We start from the raw sequence: 18,208 nt of genomic DNA, 5'->3' as shown, positions 1-18,208 counted from the left end.
ATAAACTTTTCAAATACCATTCTGTAAACAGTCCTTTGTAAATAACTAAGAGACATTATCTGCTATATATTTCATAGGATCCAACAAACTATGAGCAAGTTAACAAATACAAAAAAAAGTATTTAGCAGTACATAATTAATTATATCAAGGTACTAGATTAACTGTACAGTAAAAATTACAGTCAATCTATGTATGGAACTACAAAAAATCTATAATCTAAACTTATGGCCATAGAAATTAATAAATATGAGTAAAAAACTAGGGTCCAATTCTACCAAGATGCATTCCAAGGACAAAGAATATACCAAAATGCAAATACCAATCAGCTCTAAAAGCAACAATCATTATTTTGCATCAGTAGAAATAAAAAGTATAAAAATTAAGTAGCTTTTGGCAAGCTTTACTGACATGTAATGGTAATTTCATATGCAAAAGTACCAAGATTCACATGCACGCACCATTCTCATTATTCACAGAAAAACTACCACCTTAGTTATAAATAAATGTGACCATATGTATATACACTTTAAGTAATTCTATGGCTAAAGCACTGATTCAGATAATGGAAGCTTGTCAATACACTTCAACTTTCCCTTCAATATTGTTAGCATTACAAAAATTCAAAATTAATATAAAGATCTTTCTTAATGTAAAAATTCTAGTCAGTAAAGAGCACCAGTCAAGTAAATTAGGAAATGTATTATGTATCATCAATGAAACCATATACTGTATGGTGGGAAAACCAAAATTACACTTTCATACAACTATCAATTATCAAAGACAGCAAAATCAGCCCCTGAGCTAAAATTATTTTCTGAAGGAACCATCATTATTTGAAAAACTGTCAGGCATACAAGAATATGCTGCAGTCATAAAATCTAAAAAGACATGAAAATACAAATTTCCTCATTTCTTGAGTAACAGGATGTAGAAGCCATAACCCTTAATGGACGGGCATGCTCATATGATGATCTATATGATGGATGGACTAACTTATATGAGTATTATGCACAATACGATTTGGATTAATTTAGTGGGAAAGATGTTCAATTCATTTCAATGGTTCATAAATGACTTATGGTAACTGTAGTAGCTCAGCACAGGACAGAGGGACATCAGTGTACCTGAAGACTTGATGAGGGAATGTATTGCCCCTCCCTACCCCATGATGTCTTTTTATTTGCTCATAAATATACCCAGGGATTCCTGTTGGTTTTAGTACTTATCTTTTAGGATAGTATGTCAATTATAATTGTAATTTTCAAAAGAAAAGTGCAAAAAATATAAGAAAAAATATATATACCTCACAAAAAAGTTACTGAACCTCCCCATCTCAGTAATCTCATACATATTTTACAATAAATATATGTACTCATAATTTGTTATTGAATTTAGTTCTTATATTGTGTAAGCTATAATTAAAATTTCACAAAATGAAATACAAAAATTATTAGAAAAAATTTATAACTTTATAAAAATTAGCATATTTTCCTGTGGACAGTACAGAAATTTTTTTAGAATTCTTTTCTATCACCACCCTTGCATTTGCATATCTTCCTCTCTACACTGATGTGTTTTTTCTTAAACTGGCCAACCTTAAACTTTGTCCGGTCTGGGATTGTGCTTTATATCTAGTTTGCCCATCCCTTAAGAGTTAAAGGAACCACAAAAATTTTATATAATGCTTTCCTCTTCAGTGAAAAAGAACTCACTGATATAACAACATTGTTACATCATAGTCAAGAGTGACAGGTGATTACCAAATTATACATATACTACGTATAGCAAGACATTTGGCAAGCTTAACTCCAGATCTGACAAAGATAAAAGTGAGAATATGCCCAATTATCACTTCAACATTTCCTCCAGAATGCTTTTCCCATCATATCTATAAGAAGTTCAAGAATACTTCCCATTCATAATAATCAAAATACGTACACGAGGATGTATTTTAGCTTCTTATGATAATCATAATACAAAAATATTTTATGGTTAAATAAAAAGACACACTATAAATAAAAAGAGACACTATAAACATCATATTTTTGATAATACTAGTTAATTTACAATACAAACCCATCACAACCAAACATATATGTGTAACCCAGTATGGATGCCCTACATGGAATCTAAGGTACCCATCAATCATCTGCCTTACTTGTGTACTTGTGTGATGTTGGATATATGGCTGTGAGTAGGAAGTATATTATAAGTAATGAGTCTGTATACAAAAAAATCAAATGTGTTTAAGAACAAATCTTACTTGTTTCATGAAAAGCCATCACTTACTATAAAAGACAGATTGATGCAAATACCCCAGCAGACTGTTGCAAAAGATGCCTTTCAAGAAAGGATAATAATGAAAATTCAGAAGACAGTAAAACCTGCATTGCTGTAATTACTGTCCTAAAGAATATGTATCCATCAATCTTTAAGACTTACAGCCATGAGTTGAAAATCAGCAAGGCAAATGAGGTACCAGCATTTACAGTGCCATCAATATCAAGCTTACATCCAAAATCTAAAGTATACTTCTCTCACTGGTCATAAAAGGTCTTCTTCATTAAGAGTGACAGAAGCAAGAAAAGGAATGGTGAAGGATGCTTTGGAATGGTCCTGGCTCCTAGAGAATGTCTCCACAACATAGTTAGTGACAGAAGAGAATTCAATGGAACTCCAGCCCCTGTGAGTCTTCTACAAAGAATGCAAATCACCCTGACCCATTTCAAAGAAGCAAAGGCTAGAAGAAAATTATATGCAACACAAGATTCAGCAGTGAAATGTACTACAATGGCTTGTACGGTAACATGTATGGTAACACTCCTCAAAACCAGCAACAACTCTCAATTCAGAGGCAATGAAGGTATCCAATGAAAGTACTTTTTGATGTTCTGGATAAACTACACAACAACAGTAGTTCCACTTTGCCTATTAGAGACAGAGACATCTGAAATTTTGGCAAGTCTGACAAAGGCTTTGACTTTTTCTTTCAAAAACCCACTACTTTACAGCATTACTGTGAAGTTACAGCATCTCAAGGTTCCTCTAGAACCTCTGAAAATGAGGCTGTGATCAACAGGGACCGGAAATTAGAGAACCATCTCTACTATAGTCAAAAAGGAACTAAGAGTATTGTGAGGACATAGATTGACAGGTATCTGGGTACTGATGCTATATTGCCCGAGCACAGGGTATACGACTTCCGTGGACAGACATGTAGTACCTGGGATCAGGTCGACAGAGGTCCAAATGCTAAGTTGGGTTATGGCTGAGTATTTGTGTTTGTTTACAGACATATAAATGACAATATGAACAGATTATTATATTGGCGGAGAGGCCAGTGAACTCTACATCGACTGATATACATAGACATCTTAGCAAGTTAATGGATGCGTTGAATGTCAATGAAAACTTTGGAAAGACATTGTCTTTACAAGCACTCCCCCCCCCCACCACAATTATAGTAGTACCTCGACATACGAAAGGCTCAACTTACGAAAAACTTGAGATACGAAAGCAAATACAAAGATTTTTTTGGCTCTACATACGAAAATAGTTCAAGTTACGAAAGGTTGTGGCTGTAAAGTTTCGAGATTCGCCCAGACCACCGAGAACAATTTTAAAAACTCACGCACCGCCAACTGAGTAAACTCGCCACCATCCTCCCACTCTCCCATTGGTTCCTGATGCTAGTCACCCCGTAAGATCCTGCTCTCCTATTGGTCAGCATCTACCACTTGTGCTCTATGTATTCTATTTGTAAAAGGATGCTGTAAATTGAAAAACTTATTCATGCAATACATTTAATAAAAAAAAACATTAGGTAAAGATAAAATAAAGAATAGAAATGAATGGTTATTATACTGTTTGGTAGCTTCAGTAGTTGAAGAGAGATAATGAAAATTTGATTACTGTACGTACTATGTGCTAGGTGAAAGTGGTTGCTTGGCGATCATTCGGTACTCGTAAGTGCTGAACGTAAACAGATGTTTGGAAGTTTTTTTTTTTGTTTGATTGTTTATTATAGTTAATGGTTACTAAATAATTATTTGAAGTGAGTACATGCAATACATTTAATAAAAAAAATTGTGAATTAGATATCATAAAATAAATCAGACTGCTGTCATCGAAGCCAACAAATAGTATTTTCTAAAATTCTTCTTCTGTTTTAATATTACGTATATGTTTCATTATAGCTGTCAGTAACTTGGTACCTCCATTAGGTAAAGATAGAATAAAGAATAGAAATTAATGGTTATTATACTGTTTGGTAGTTTCATTAGTTGAAGAGAGATAATGAAAATTTATGGCTTACTGTGTGCTAGGAAAAGTGACTGCTTGGCGATAGTTCAGTATTCGTAAGTGCTGAATGTAAACAAAAGGCGGGAAGGTTTTTTTTTGTGTATATAGTTAATGATTAATTAATAATTATTTGAAATGAGTACATACTGATTATTTATACATTTTATTGGCATATTCTAAGCTTTTAGCTTCTTAGGTTTAGATGTCAAAATCATAGACTAGGCTACAGTAGCAACTGCTAACATATGCTAGGCTTACTGCTAAGGGACATATGCTAAAGTCTTAATACATGCAGTAAAAATGGGGTTGAACATTACATGCACGGTTGAATATTATTCAAGTATGTATACAGTATTTTGCCTTTTTAGAGTCATATTTCTTCTGTCGGATCGGCGTCGTAACCCTAGAACATGTGTTGTAAGCCTGGAAATATAATTTACTAGGGTGTTTTTGTAAGGCTTGGAACGGATTAGGCATTTTACATGTAAAATGTGGTTCAAGATACGAAAAGCTCATGATACGAAGGCCGCCTCGAAACGGATTAATTTCGTATGTCGAGGTACCACTGTATATTCATATATACATATCTATATATAGATATATATATATATATATAGATATATGATATATATATATATTATATATATCATATATATATATATATATATGATATATATATATGAATATATATATATATATATATATATATATATCTATATATATATATATATATATATATATATATACATACACCCTCGGTTATCTGTGGACTCGGTTAATGGCGATCCAGTTTTATGGCACTTGTCTAGCACCAGTTAATTGGCAATTTATGGCACCATAATGGGCAGAGTTTCGGTTATCAGTGCCATAAGATGCTGATAATAGAGTTAAGGTGCCATAAGATACCTAACAGAGGCGCCATTAACTGGTTATCAGAACCATTAACCCAATCTCGGAGCCACAAGCGCCAAAAATTGCCAAGTTTTGGTTAGTGGCGGTTTTCGCTTATCAGCACCCTGCCAAGAACGGAAACCCCGCCGACAAATGGGGACAGCCTGTATACAGAAATATAAATATATATATAGATATATGGATATACTAGAGATATATATAATATTGCTATTGATATTTTGATATTCTGCAATGCTGGTACAAACACAGAAGAAAAAAAATTTTATTTTGACATTAATATCAAAATATCATTTTTTTTCTTCCATGTTTTTACCAGCATTGCACATTATCAGTGCTCAGTATTTGGATCACGAAATTGAATACATAAGAAAAATAGGGACATATTTATATTATTCTTCACATATATTAAATATTTGCTATAATAAAACCCACAAAAAGTTTTCTAGTGAAAGTAACATGGAGAAAGAACCTTCTAAGAACATTTTCAGCCTGCCTTATTATGGCAATTTTGAAACCGTACAGTCATTGCTATAACCTTTAAATGTCAATCTTGTTTTTTCTTAGAATAACACACTAAAAGTAATGCTAATAAAAAAGGGCCCTAAGGAACGGAACAATATCCATGTTTGGACTTCCCCTTTTTTTATACTGGCCAATCTAGCAAGGATATAGAAGTAAGAATTAAACAGCATAAGTATTTTGTCGAAACTGGGCAAACATCCAATACAATAATCATATTCATTTAATTTAAAACAAAACTATCACAGGATAAATTGGACCAGCAGTTCAGTGATTGCTAGGTCGAAAGATTTCATGAAATCTTTTAGAATCTGCCATTATACAACTTACTTCTAATTGCTTTTAGGTATACATATTTTCCTTTATAATCCCTGTCATCTACATGAGCTTTCTTTGTAAACTTACTTTCATATTTATATCACTCTGCTTAGTAAAGTACAAAAAGTCAAAAGGCCTCACAGCGGTTATTCCAGTGTTTCACTTTCCTTTGTGGATTTTGCCTTTATTTATATACTATTAACCTAGGCCAAGAGAAAGAGAGATACCTCTTCTTGCTATCCTTTTCGATATGAACTCTCCAATTATCTGCTGGCATTGTAAAATATCATGGTAAATGGTATTTTATTGCATACTGTAAATTAAAGAGAGGTATGGCTCCAAAGTCACTCCCGGCTTCAGTGGAATGACATCCGGGTTAAGATGACACGACATGAAAAAAGTAGTTTGTAGCATAATACTTCCTATGCCTCATAAGAGGCGGGGGTAGTAGCTTGGCAGAGCCCCTAGAGCAAAGCGAACCGTCCCGATCTGAAACAGAGGCGTTAACCTCATGCAAGACCAACTGGACATGCCCTGACAAGGGAAGGTGAAACGACGACTTAGGATCCTGCTTAGCTCCCAGCAAGGCTTCCAAGCAGGAAGGAGTGTAAGACGACCGAGCCTGAGTCCTACGCTCCAAATTGTTGAATCCACAAATGAGATCGACAACTTCTGTAAAGGAAGACAAAAACTCTTGCATGTCTCCCTCCTCCTGCTCCGGCAATGGAGACCAATGACGAGAAGGGTGTGCAGGCTTAGCTAAAGCGCCATCCTTGTTTAAATTAATGGAAGAACCAGCAGCCAAAAAGCCCGAAACACCAACTGCCCTGTCTGGGCTGGATACAAGCGCCAACTCCTGTGACAAACCAACCACAACACTACGGACATCACTACGCACTCTCCCAACAGATGACTCTCTAACATGGCCGCGAACAGCACGGGCGTGGCAGATGTACGAACGTGTGTCGGTGAGGAATCCCAAACACTCTAGATAGAATAAGAATCCCTCGGAGTCGAACTCCTAGAAGTACCACGGAGAGGGGCAGGCAAACACTCCTGCTGCACCAACTCCACGCTCACAACCTTCAACCTCTTGAGAGGGCGATGAATAGGCCCTGGAGAAGGAGAAGTGGAAGCACCTGCAAACATGTGCATGAACGAGGGAGGTTGCAATACGCTCGCAACTTGATGCAGAGGATGAAGCAGCCACTGCAGATCGCACGGGGGAAGATACACTAACACTCTCCGAAACACCAACACTCTCAAGAACACGGGCGTGCTGCTCCTCACTCGCAGACGAAGAAAGGGCAAAGTCCTTAGCATTCCAACGCTTGATATGCCAATGCGGCGAAGATGGGGGAGAAGGAGAGGAAGACACAAGGAAGATAGTACTGGCTTCTTACACAATCTCTTCGCAGGAGGTGGGGGCGATGCAACACGCTTGCTTCCAGTCCTCCCAGCCAACATGGCAGCTAACTTATCTTCTAAAAGAGAGTCCAATTTCTTAAGAACTGCCTGGCGTAAAGCCTCAGATGGATCAGCAAGAGAAGGATCCGACGACATGGAAGGAAGATGCAGTGGACTGGATGGCAGAGATGACATCACAGCAGCAAACGATGACGACATAGATGAGCAAGGTAGTGCAGTGGAGACGACTGGGAGTAACATCATTGATGGAAGTGACGTCATAAGCAGCAATGATGTAACAGCTTCCCCTCAATCCAAACGGGAAGCAGACGCCACTGGCGGGAGGGATACAAAATGACTGACCCCGTGACGTCACTTGAGGGGCTGACACCACAGCTTCCCTCTGACTCAAAGAAGTGGCAATTGTCAATGGCGGAGCAATACAAAATGGCTGACCTCAGCTACTCATGAAGACGAGGCCAGGAGGAATGGGAAGGGACTGGACAGCATGAGGGGGGTAGCAAGCATCCATGATGTGTGTCAGCAAACCGTCCAAGGACGGTGAACCCCGTAGCCCAAGCATCCCCCAAAGTGCCGCCATTTTGAATGCCTCCAACTCTGAAATAAAAGACAACGATGAAAAAGCCTCCTCCCTCTCGGGAATCAAATTAACTCCTGAAGACGAAGGGGCAACATTACATAAATCAGCCTGAGGGCCTCTCGATACTTCCAACGATGAATCGATGGAAGAAAAGGAAGGGGACAAAGGCACAACACTAGCATGGGGTGTGACAGCAGCAGGAGACGAAGCATCAGGAAGAGGAGAAGAAAAACCCTCCCACAAAGGAAGAATAGAAACCCTACAATGCTCCCTCTTATTATAAAATAACTTCCACTGCTCTCTAGGCCACGCACTGCATTCCGTGCAGGGATTCTTTTATTGTACAAATGTTAGAGCGACACCCACTGCAAGTAAAGTGGGGGGTCAGTCGCAGCCAAAGCCAAAAATCGAGAACCAAAAACCTGGAGTTCTTGGGCACACACGTTGATGAGGCTGAGATGGACCAAAAGAAGCCATAATAACAGCACACACACACACACACTAAAACATAAGTGAAATGGCAATGAACCGGGTAAAGACCGAGAGAGGTCAACCACAACTCTCGTCCAGGCGGTTAAGAAAAGACTGACGTGGTAGCGTGGGTGCGTGGTCCTTGACCACTCTTCACCTGATATACGCATGCGTTGCCAGATCTCACAAGATTCCTTGCTTTCATCTGAGATTTAACCGGATCCAGCTAGGCACTAGAAATTATCCTATTGTTAAGACCGAAGGGTTGTTCGTGTATGAACAACTACAGAGAGCTATGGGGGGAATGATGAGAAAAACAGCAATAAAGAAAGAGTGACAGAGAGTTGAAGTGAGGGAGGGAAGGAGGGAGGGAGAGGGAAGGGATGGGGGATAGCAGACATTTGATTCTGTAGATTAGTTATGCTGACTGATATGACTTTGCCTTTAAAAGTCAAGATTAGACGCCTAACTAACACCATTTGACAATCCACTATATTACCAAAAATTAGCAAGAGGTGCTACATACACTGTGTCATAATTACACTTAGATCAACTAATTAGTTTGGAAAATATTTGAGAAAAACAATGATCACAGTCCCTGAAATATTTAGTAGTTCAAGGTCATGAACTCCAGTTGTTACTGATATCTTTGAACTTCAGTTACTAATACCAGATGTAACCAAAACACAAAACTATTGAAAACTTTTGAACATTCGTTAGAACTATTACAACTGCTTCATATGAAATGCTCTTGGAAAATTACAAAAAGATATTTATGAGAAAGTACTACATTAAGAAGCACACTACATTAGATAACTGCCTCAATATGTAAACTGAAGTATTGAGGTTAAAAATTCACAGAATAATCACCTTAAGGAAGGAAAATAGTGAAGATGACAAAAACAGAATGGAGCTGGACAGAATCCGTTGAAGCAGCAATGAGAAAGAAACCTGAGGAAAACTGCCTAACACACGCAAAAGCGAGGCAGTTGACTGATGGGCACATTATGTTCCAATTGGTTCACGCATGAAGGGCTGTATATACGTGATGAGTTTACAGTGAAACAAACCCCCTATCAAAATGGTAAACATGAAAACTGACAGCCTCTGTTAACCATATAATACACATACCACTGTAAAAGCTTCAGAAAAAATATTCCCTTTCTGTAAAACTAAACATTAAAGATGTATAATGTAATGATAAAACTGTAAAAAAAGGTGATATAACAATTTTCTACATAGCATTCCAAAAGGATTTGCCAATTTTTCATAGTAATTTGTATTTTCCCTGTGTATACAAACCTAGCCTTTCAAGTGGCAAGTATCTTTTATGCATTGCTGAGAGGCTGAATGAACATAAGTTACAATGTTATCTATACAATGGCACTAGTGAGATAGTGAGATATCTGGGGTTCTAGCAAAGCACCCCACATATAAGGCATCACCTGATCTTTTGCTTCAAGGACTAACCAGGGTGGTTGGGGCAGGTTATACAATAAAATACTTTGGCTCATATACAAATTACTTTGACAAATTTGTTATTTGTTACAACAGGAATACAAAATAATGCCTTTTAAGTGGAGACTTACTTTTTAGGTGGGTTCCTTAAAAGTTTCTAAAGAATGCATTTCACCTAGGAGACTATGTTCATGGGATAAGTGTCTGCAAAAAATATTATTTTCACAAAAACCTTACAAATCTTGTTAAAATGCAACAAAGAAGTTCCTTACAAATCTTGTTAAAATGCAACAAAGAAGTTAAGTCCTGGGCAGATGAGAACACCCAGGGGGTGAAGGCTGTAATCAACCTTTCCTTCTTTAGTGAGTCTGTTCAACAGACTCCATTCAAGATGGAAACACCCACATTCCCTACTAGCCTCAGTCGGAAATGGAAGCTTCATGCTTTCAAAAGATCTTTAGGACGTATACCCCCACAACCATTCACAAGATTCTCAGAAAATTGTACAATTTGCTTGGGGATGGACAGTCCTCCAATTCAAAGCACTCAGTTATGGACTACCTAAAGCTTCTCAAGTTTCACTAGGATGTTCAATTTGGTTTTGGCTTGGACTTATTCAAGAGGTATTTGTCTACAGAGATACCTCCATGATTTGTTTGTTAATCTTTGCCTAGACATACCTGCATCTGATTCGAAATAAAGATCAGGTTCTAGACCTATACAAAACTTTAGGCATTTTCATATACTGAAAAAAACTTGACCTCATTTCCAAGCACCAAAAAAGTGTCTGGGTATATTTCGGAACTCTCTTAGGATGAAGGCATTTCCAGTCGACTTCCACATAGTACGCAATCAAGTTCAGGGGAATAGCAAGAAACTTCATTTCTTAAAAGGAGCAACCAGCTAAGTTTTAGCAATCTAATCTCAGTCATGTTTCATCTTTAGAGAAGCTGGTACCTTAAGATTGGTCTTCATTGATCTCTCCAATGGCAAATGAAACATGGTCAGCTCCTCTTAATTCTCACTCCCATCTTTTTCCACTGAGCTGAGATGTGATGCAAGTTCTTCAGTTGTTAACTGACAAACATCTCCTGGAAGGTATTCACCTATTCTCCACTCCTCCAGATATGCCCCTTGGATGCCTCAAAGAAGAGATGGGAGCTCACCTGAAAGGAAAATTTGTCTCAGGCTGGTGGACAGACATCTAGCCCCCTGGAACATCAACACATTGGAGATGATAGGTGCATGGCTAAATCTACTTTCTTTTCAAAACACAATAATAATTTTGTGGCACTGATGAGCAACAGGACCATAGTAGTGGTCTATATCAAAATGCAAACAGGGAATAATACCCCATACTCTCTGCCATCTAGCTGTGATGATCCAACAGTGGATGTTTCTTAAGTAAAACTCAACCAAGTACATACCGGGCAATTTCAGTTTGCTAGCAGACCAACTCAGTCACCAAAGTCAGGTGTTGAGTACAGAGTAGTTTCTTCATCTTCTAGTAGCAAATAAAAAAAACATTCAAGATATGGGGTCTTCCTCCCCTAGAGCTGTTTGCAATCAGGCTAAACAAAAACTTCCTATCACTTGCTCTCAAAATCCAAATCCTTGGACAGTAATAGAAGTTGCATTCACACATCCCTGGGACAATCTGCTGTAATAGAAGTTGCATTCAAGCATCCCTGATACAATCTGGATGTCTGTGCATTTCCACCATCTTCAATATTCTTAATAGAACATTAGCAGAGTTTTCATTACTATAAACCTATGAATGACCCCTGTGGTTAAAGGCAAAAAAAAAAAAAAAAAAAACTCCAATCATTTGCTCTCAAATTCCAGATCCTTAGGTAGTAATATTAGTTGCATTCCAACATCCCAGGGATAATTTGGATGCCTGTGCATTCCACCTTCAGTCCTCTTCAAAGAATACAGTTTTCATTACTATGAACCTAAGAATGACCCAGTGATTTCAGGCAGAATTGTATGCAAATTGGCTATCACTTCTCATATACATTCCCATATACATTCCATACCCCTATGGCCCACTTCTCATATACATTCCATACCCGTATGACCCACTCTTCTTCGCCAATTTCCCACTCAAAGGTTCCAACAGTCGAGTCACTCCCTTTGTCTTCACAAATGGAGGTTATACAGCATATCCTCCGAGAAGCAGGCTTTTTTCACAAGGCTGCACAGGAGATGTAAGTACTACATCTCAGTAGATTTGCTAGCATTTACCAAGGCAAGTGGGGTACTTTGGTGTCAATGATGGGGGTACGTATCTCCCCAGTCAAAACATCTATTCAGTTGATGTCAGACTTTCTTATCTTTCTTTGCTAAGGTAAATCCCTTTCATTTAAGCAGTGTAAGGTCATCACTAAGCTTTATTACAAGTGTTTATACTGAGGGGATTGGATCTCTCCACTTCAATGGACAATTCCATATTTACGAAGAATTTTGAACAGTTCTTACCCTCACTTCAGAACTTCACCCTTGAGTGGGATGTCTCTGGTTCTGCTGAGTCTGATTAAATCTCCTCATGAACCAATGTCATTGGTTTTGAACAGAGATTTAATCTTGGAGGCTTTTTTTCTTTTGGCATTAGCTTTAGCAAAGGGGGCTGGTGACTTGCATGGCATTTCTTATCTTGTCCTGCATTCTGAGGGTTGGCTAGAGATTCCCATTCTCTTTGGTCCCTGGTTTATGATCACAGATTCGAGTCTATCATCATTTCTGAATACAGACTAAAGACATTATCAATCACTTCTTGCTAAGATTTTGTCGGTTGCAACCTAGATGCTTCTTTGCCCTTTGAGCTGTCAAGTGCTACTTGAAGAGGACATGTGCACTGAGACCAGAATACAAATGACTTTTCATTAGTACTGGCAAGTGTAAAAAGGAATGTCTCTTTCTGGCTTCAAGAGGCCATTCAGAGGGAATACATTACATCCCCAGAAGTGTCTTTAATTCCATCTTGTTCAAGAGCTCACTTTGCACATGAAAGGTATTCTCCAATTAAAAGGTGTAAATTTGTATTCCTGCAGGAACATGGCCAACTTAAAAGTATGGCAGTAAAAATTCACATATTGTCAGATATGGCAAAAGAATACATTATAACTGAATTAATACTGCTGTACTGAAATGGGCATGCAGTATCCATTGAATACTTAAAAACATTACCTATGATATCAATAATATACATATTCAAAGAAATAGTAACTTGAAAAGATATAACAGTTACAGATAATAAAAATGGCTAAAATTGTAAGTCCCATTACAGTAACAGCATGAACTTTGCTCCAAGATTCATGGGTGTAGAAGTTTCCTTAACCACAAGAAAACTATGCATCTCTACAGTTATAAACTCTGGACTTTATCGCCTTGCTCTAATGTCTCAAAATAAACTTAGGTCGACATGAACTCATAACAGAGAATAAGTAAAAAATAAGACAGCCATGCAACCTACATTGATTGGATCAACGTAAACATGAACTATAATCAAGGGAAAAGTAGTCACTTCCAAGATAAACCAGTGTGACCAGTTACTATGCCAATACAGTAGCCATATAAACTATGCTCCATTACCTTTGGCTACAAGAGCTTGCCTAATCACAATAAAGGTATCTGACATTTCCTGCACAAACTTAAACATTATCAGGATCTTGCTGTTCCACACAACTTCACGATATGTATGCCTGGAATAATATTTTAACAAAACCTAATAATTTTTTACCACAAGTCTATAACAAAGAATGAGAAAAAATTAAACAACCATGCATATTGCACACAAAAAGTGCCTACAGGATTTCTTTGTCATAAGACACCATCGTAGACATACATACACTACAGTAAATTGCGGGTCAACAGTCATAACAAATATACCTAATGAGAGATAGATACCTATAAGTTATGGTGTTGGCATGGTTCTAAAAAAAAAGATGCTAAGTTATAGGAAAATATGCTTTAAGCAAACATAAGTCAGAATGAAAAAAAAAATTCATACTTTCACCTTATCTTTTCTAAAAGTATTTTTCTCTTTTATCTTCTAAAAGTCAAAAATTTAGATTTCTTTAATTACTAAAAGCAAAAAAATATGAAAATAAACATAGGGTGTTAATTAAATTTAAAATTTCAGATGTATGGTACAAAATAACTTCTCTACAAATTAATGTAAGAGATATTAACCCCACCAATCAAAAGTGAAAAAAAGGAAAAACATTGCAATACTAAGTCAACATTTCTAAATCAACAAAAACCTGGATGACATTATTTTATCAGCTCTTATTAAAGTACCTTATAACATAGGATGCTTGCATATCCCACCAGCTAACAGCATATGCCTTATTATGCATAAAACTTTCAACAGGCCTAAGATCTTACAATGTATTGTTATGGCTAATCATAACAGCAACCAGATTTTTGCCTGGTGTCACAAGCACAAACAAGCCAATGAAGTCAAAATATATATAATGCATGAAAAGATAAAGTTGAAACATATAAATACACATACTATAGTTGTCCTATTTACACACAGACTAAGATTAAAATCCATAGAGAGAAAGATGACCAGTTACTTGAGCTTACGGCTGAAAACCACACACATTATGCAGTATTGAACGCTAAGTTAGGTCTAAGGCATAACAAGAGTTAAGAGAGTAAATGAGCACGCTCTATAAGCTCAACATAAGTAGTCACTTCAAACTAAGCACAGCAAAAACCACCAGCTAAACAGAACAGCCCATGAGCACCTTTAACACCACGAGGACGTAACGCACCTGGCACCTTCAATCGCAGGTATGTACTCCCTGTGTCAACATCAAAAAAATTAGCTTCCACTGTCCAATGAAGAAAACTATAGCATACACAGATTACAATATTTTCAGTGCAAAAACTCAATGACACGATTAGTGAGAATTAATATTCACATCTGGGGGAAGAGAATTATATACACTCATAGTGGAATGGTTTTAAATATTACTGCCTACTGTAATTAATGTTGATATCAGTGTTACAGAAAAACTGTTAGTTGAACCACTGGCACAAAAATTCAGATATTAAATCTAGGAGCAATAAAGTGTGTGAACAGCAAACATATACACTGCAGTACTGTTTTCATTTTGCTTCTCTGCATGGAAATTTAATCCTACAAGAAAAAGAAAAAATTAAAATTGGTTTTACCCAATGCATCAAGAAAATTTTCCTTGTGTTGAAACAAATTTTCCAACAAGAATATACCAGTTCAACTATCCCACTTGGTCCATTTCTCCCAATGACAAGGACATATTTACAATTAGTACGCATGTACAGTGAAACCCCTGTAGTATTTGCAAACTCCTGATTTGCGGACTCACGTATTTGCGGATTTCTCTCTGGAACATATACACCCATTATTTGTGGTATTTTTCTAGGAGAAATGTTCACAAATTCCTGTTCTTTTTTTTATAGATTTCATCATAAAATGTACTTTTTGTGATAAAACTATTTAAAAAATAGGTATAAAAAATTTTCCTGGGTTTTTCTTGAGTTTTAACTAACAAAATAGGCAGTTTTTAAAGTATTTATAGGGGTTTCAACTAATTGCTCTTCTAGCTATTTGCTAGAATACGGGCAAATACGGGGAACACTGTATACAGCATTTTTCATGGATCTTTAGCATCAATCTAATAATGTAAAAAGAAAAGAAAATTTTGGGCATTATATTACTTTTCAAAACGTTTACAATTATTTTTCATTATACGTATATGGCATGTGATAAAATTAGTACTAACTCTGAAACAACACAGAAATCTTATATGAGGCTTTTTTGATACCATAGCCGCTGTTCATACTCAAAGGAGTTTCACTCTCATGGTCAACCCTGGGCTCCATAAGACTACCCAGCCAATTACTACAAGAATTCTTTTGTACTAGTTGGCCTCGCCCAGAATAATGCTTGTTGGCACAGTGATAGAATATAATAGACTCAGGACAGGAGGGCTCTATTTCCTGTCCTACAATGTTTACCTAAGCTCTACATCTTACTTGCACAGCTGTGACAGCATAAGTTGGCGCCATCTTCACACGACTATGAATTATTTCAACCAATTTACACGAGTCAAGCTAAGTACGTACTTAGTTTTAAGACCTAGTGAAAAGTTTTAATTTCTTAAAATTTTAACAGGCAGGCTTATATTTGTATAAATTGGGAGCCAGTAAGCCTCTTGCAAGCCCAGAACAATAGGAGTACGGAAGAAGAAGACTGCTGTATTGTACATGTTCCAACAGGAGAAGGCAGTGTGTTTCAATCCCTCTCAGAGCAGAATCCCCATTTGGGCCAATACTCCAAAAGCACACGATTCTAGGAACTCCTACTTCAACTCCTCCGATGGAGATGAAGTCTCTCTCCTTGGGAGAGAGGTCACTAATACCTGACATGAAGGGGATAGAGTCACTGAAATTCCCCTTCTGACTCCACAAGATCTAAGAAGCAACCATCTGCTTTACAAGAGAGAGATACTTCAAATGAGAATCTTGCCTTTCCCATGCAACAATCATGTTTTGAGGGGACCCTGATATGGTTCACCCAACCTTATCTGAAGTGTCTGTGTCACCTTCTAGGGGGTAGTGATTTATCCTGGACTTCCATACTGCCAGGCAGTGGTGATGTGACTCTCATGGCTCAATCAGTCCATGCAGGCTTCCCTGATAGGAAAATTTTGCATGCTGAACCTTCTATACTGATAGTCAGTGATGATACGACTGCCTTGGCTCAATCATCTCCTGCAGGCTTCCCTAATAGGAAAATTGTGCTTGATGTAATTTCTGTACTGCCAGGCAGTGATGATACAATTGCCTGGGCTCATCTTCATGCAGACTTCCCTAATACAGAATTCAGCTTTCTGTACTTTCTATACCACCAGGCAGTGGTGATATGACTGTCTTGGCTCAATCAGTTCATGCAGGCCTTCCCCGATGGGAAAACTGCACTTGCTGTATTTTCTATACTGACAGGCAGTGATGGTACAACTTCCTTGGCTCACCAGTTCATGCAGGCTTCCCTATAATGCAATTCAGCTTGCTATACATCCTATAGTACTGCCAGGCAGTGGCGATACAACTGCCTTGGCTCATCAGTTCATGCAGGTTTCCCTGATGGGAAAATTCCGTTAGCTGTACTTTCAGAATTCCGAGAGGAAATTATGAACCGTATCAAGGATGACCCCAAGATAGTGTAACTCCATTGAGGACTAACTACTGAGCATCAGCATAGAGACAAGTACTATCCATGATTCCCAAGTCGAATTCAGATGTCCTGGATATGGGATTGGGTATGATATGTAAAAATGTCTCATCCTTTAAACCACAGGATTGAGAGGCTGCACAGTCTGCCCAGGCACACAGGATTCTCACCAAAAATCCTAGGTCATGGAAGCAGGATGATAAAAAAAAACTATGCTCAAAAACAAGTTGTCTAGATCCCCTGTTGAAATCAGAATTGATGAGACGGCCTGCTCTCCCAAAGCTCCGACTGGTAACAATTGAGACCAGGTCGGACAATAAAACCTCTACCTAGTACAGCTGGTTGCGTATTGGCCTCATAATCCTGGGGCCAGCGTTCGCTCCCCATCAAAGGGCGAATAGTGGGACTGTCTACTGGATAGTTAATGTCATGAGTGATGTCATAGTAAGGGGTTGGGGTTACCCAGTTGACGTCCGACCGAGAGGCAATACCCTGTGGAGCGACTGAAACCACCAAACTTTAAACTTTAAATCAGAATGTAGTACAAGCACCTGAGAATGATACTGATAACCCATGGCAAGACACCTGTGTGCATCCTTTCACCAGATGGAAAATACCTCATTAATGAAAGGTAAACTGACTGAGGCTAAGCATTTAGAATTGTGGGACAAAGCAACCTTTCCCAATACTGAATGGCGCTTGGTCCCTCCTTCAGTAAGAATTCGGAAACCGTCATAGGAGATGGTTATCCTGCCTACAAATATAGCAATGAAAGCCACATAGAAGCAACCATATCAATGGCCGTCATAGAAGCAATTTTCCTTCAGTTTATATTGGAAAATGTAGCAGAACAATACTTTTACAGAACCAATAACCTCTCTGGAGGCATCAGCTTTCTGTCTCTTCACTTTTGAAACAATCAATTATATAAAGAAGGAATTTCAGAATTTTGTGATGACTGGGAAACAAGTTTATGGCACAAATAAAGCCA

At 37.7% G+C, this 18,208-nt stretch overlaps 1 protein-coding gene across 14 annotated transcripts in view; it reads right to left on the bottom strand.

Annotated features, from left to right (window-relative positions):
* Positions 1–18,208, bottom strand: part of LOC135223632 (phosphofurin acidic cluster sorting protein 2-like) — a 250,623-nt gene that overhangs the window by 81,029 nt on the left and 151,386 nt on the right. For 6 of the 14 annotated variants that reach the window (XM_064262247.1, XM_064262249.1, XM_064262250.1 and 3 more), the window contains one exon: positions 14,747–14,803. The exons of 4 other annotated variants lie outside the window; for them this stretch is intronic. In XM_064262247.1, the coding sequence (XP_064118317.1) occupies positions 14,747–14,803 (57 nt within the window). The remainder of the gene's footprint in view (positions 1–14,746; positions 14,804–18,208) is intronic. 4 more of the 14 variants (XM_064262252.1, XM_064262253.1, XM_064262254.1 and 1 more) reach the window with 1 other exon arrangement.

The sequence above is a fragment of the Macrobrachium nipponense genome, chromosome 10, assembly GCF_015104395.2.
Source record: "Macrobrachium nipponense isolate FS-2020 chromosome 10, ASM1510439v2, whole genome shotgun sequence".
Taxonomy (NCBI): domain Eukaryota; kingdom Metazoa; phylum Arthropoda; class Malacostraca; order Decapoda; family Palaemonidae; genus Macrobrachium; species Macrobrachium nipponense.
Note: the sequence above shows the minus strand (reverse complement) of the source record. Positions and strands in the feature narration are given on the sequence as shown.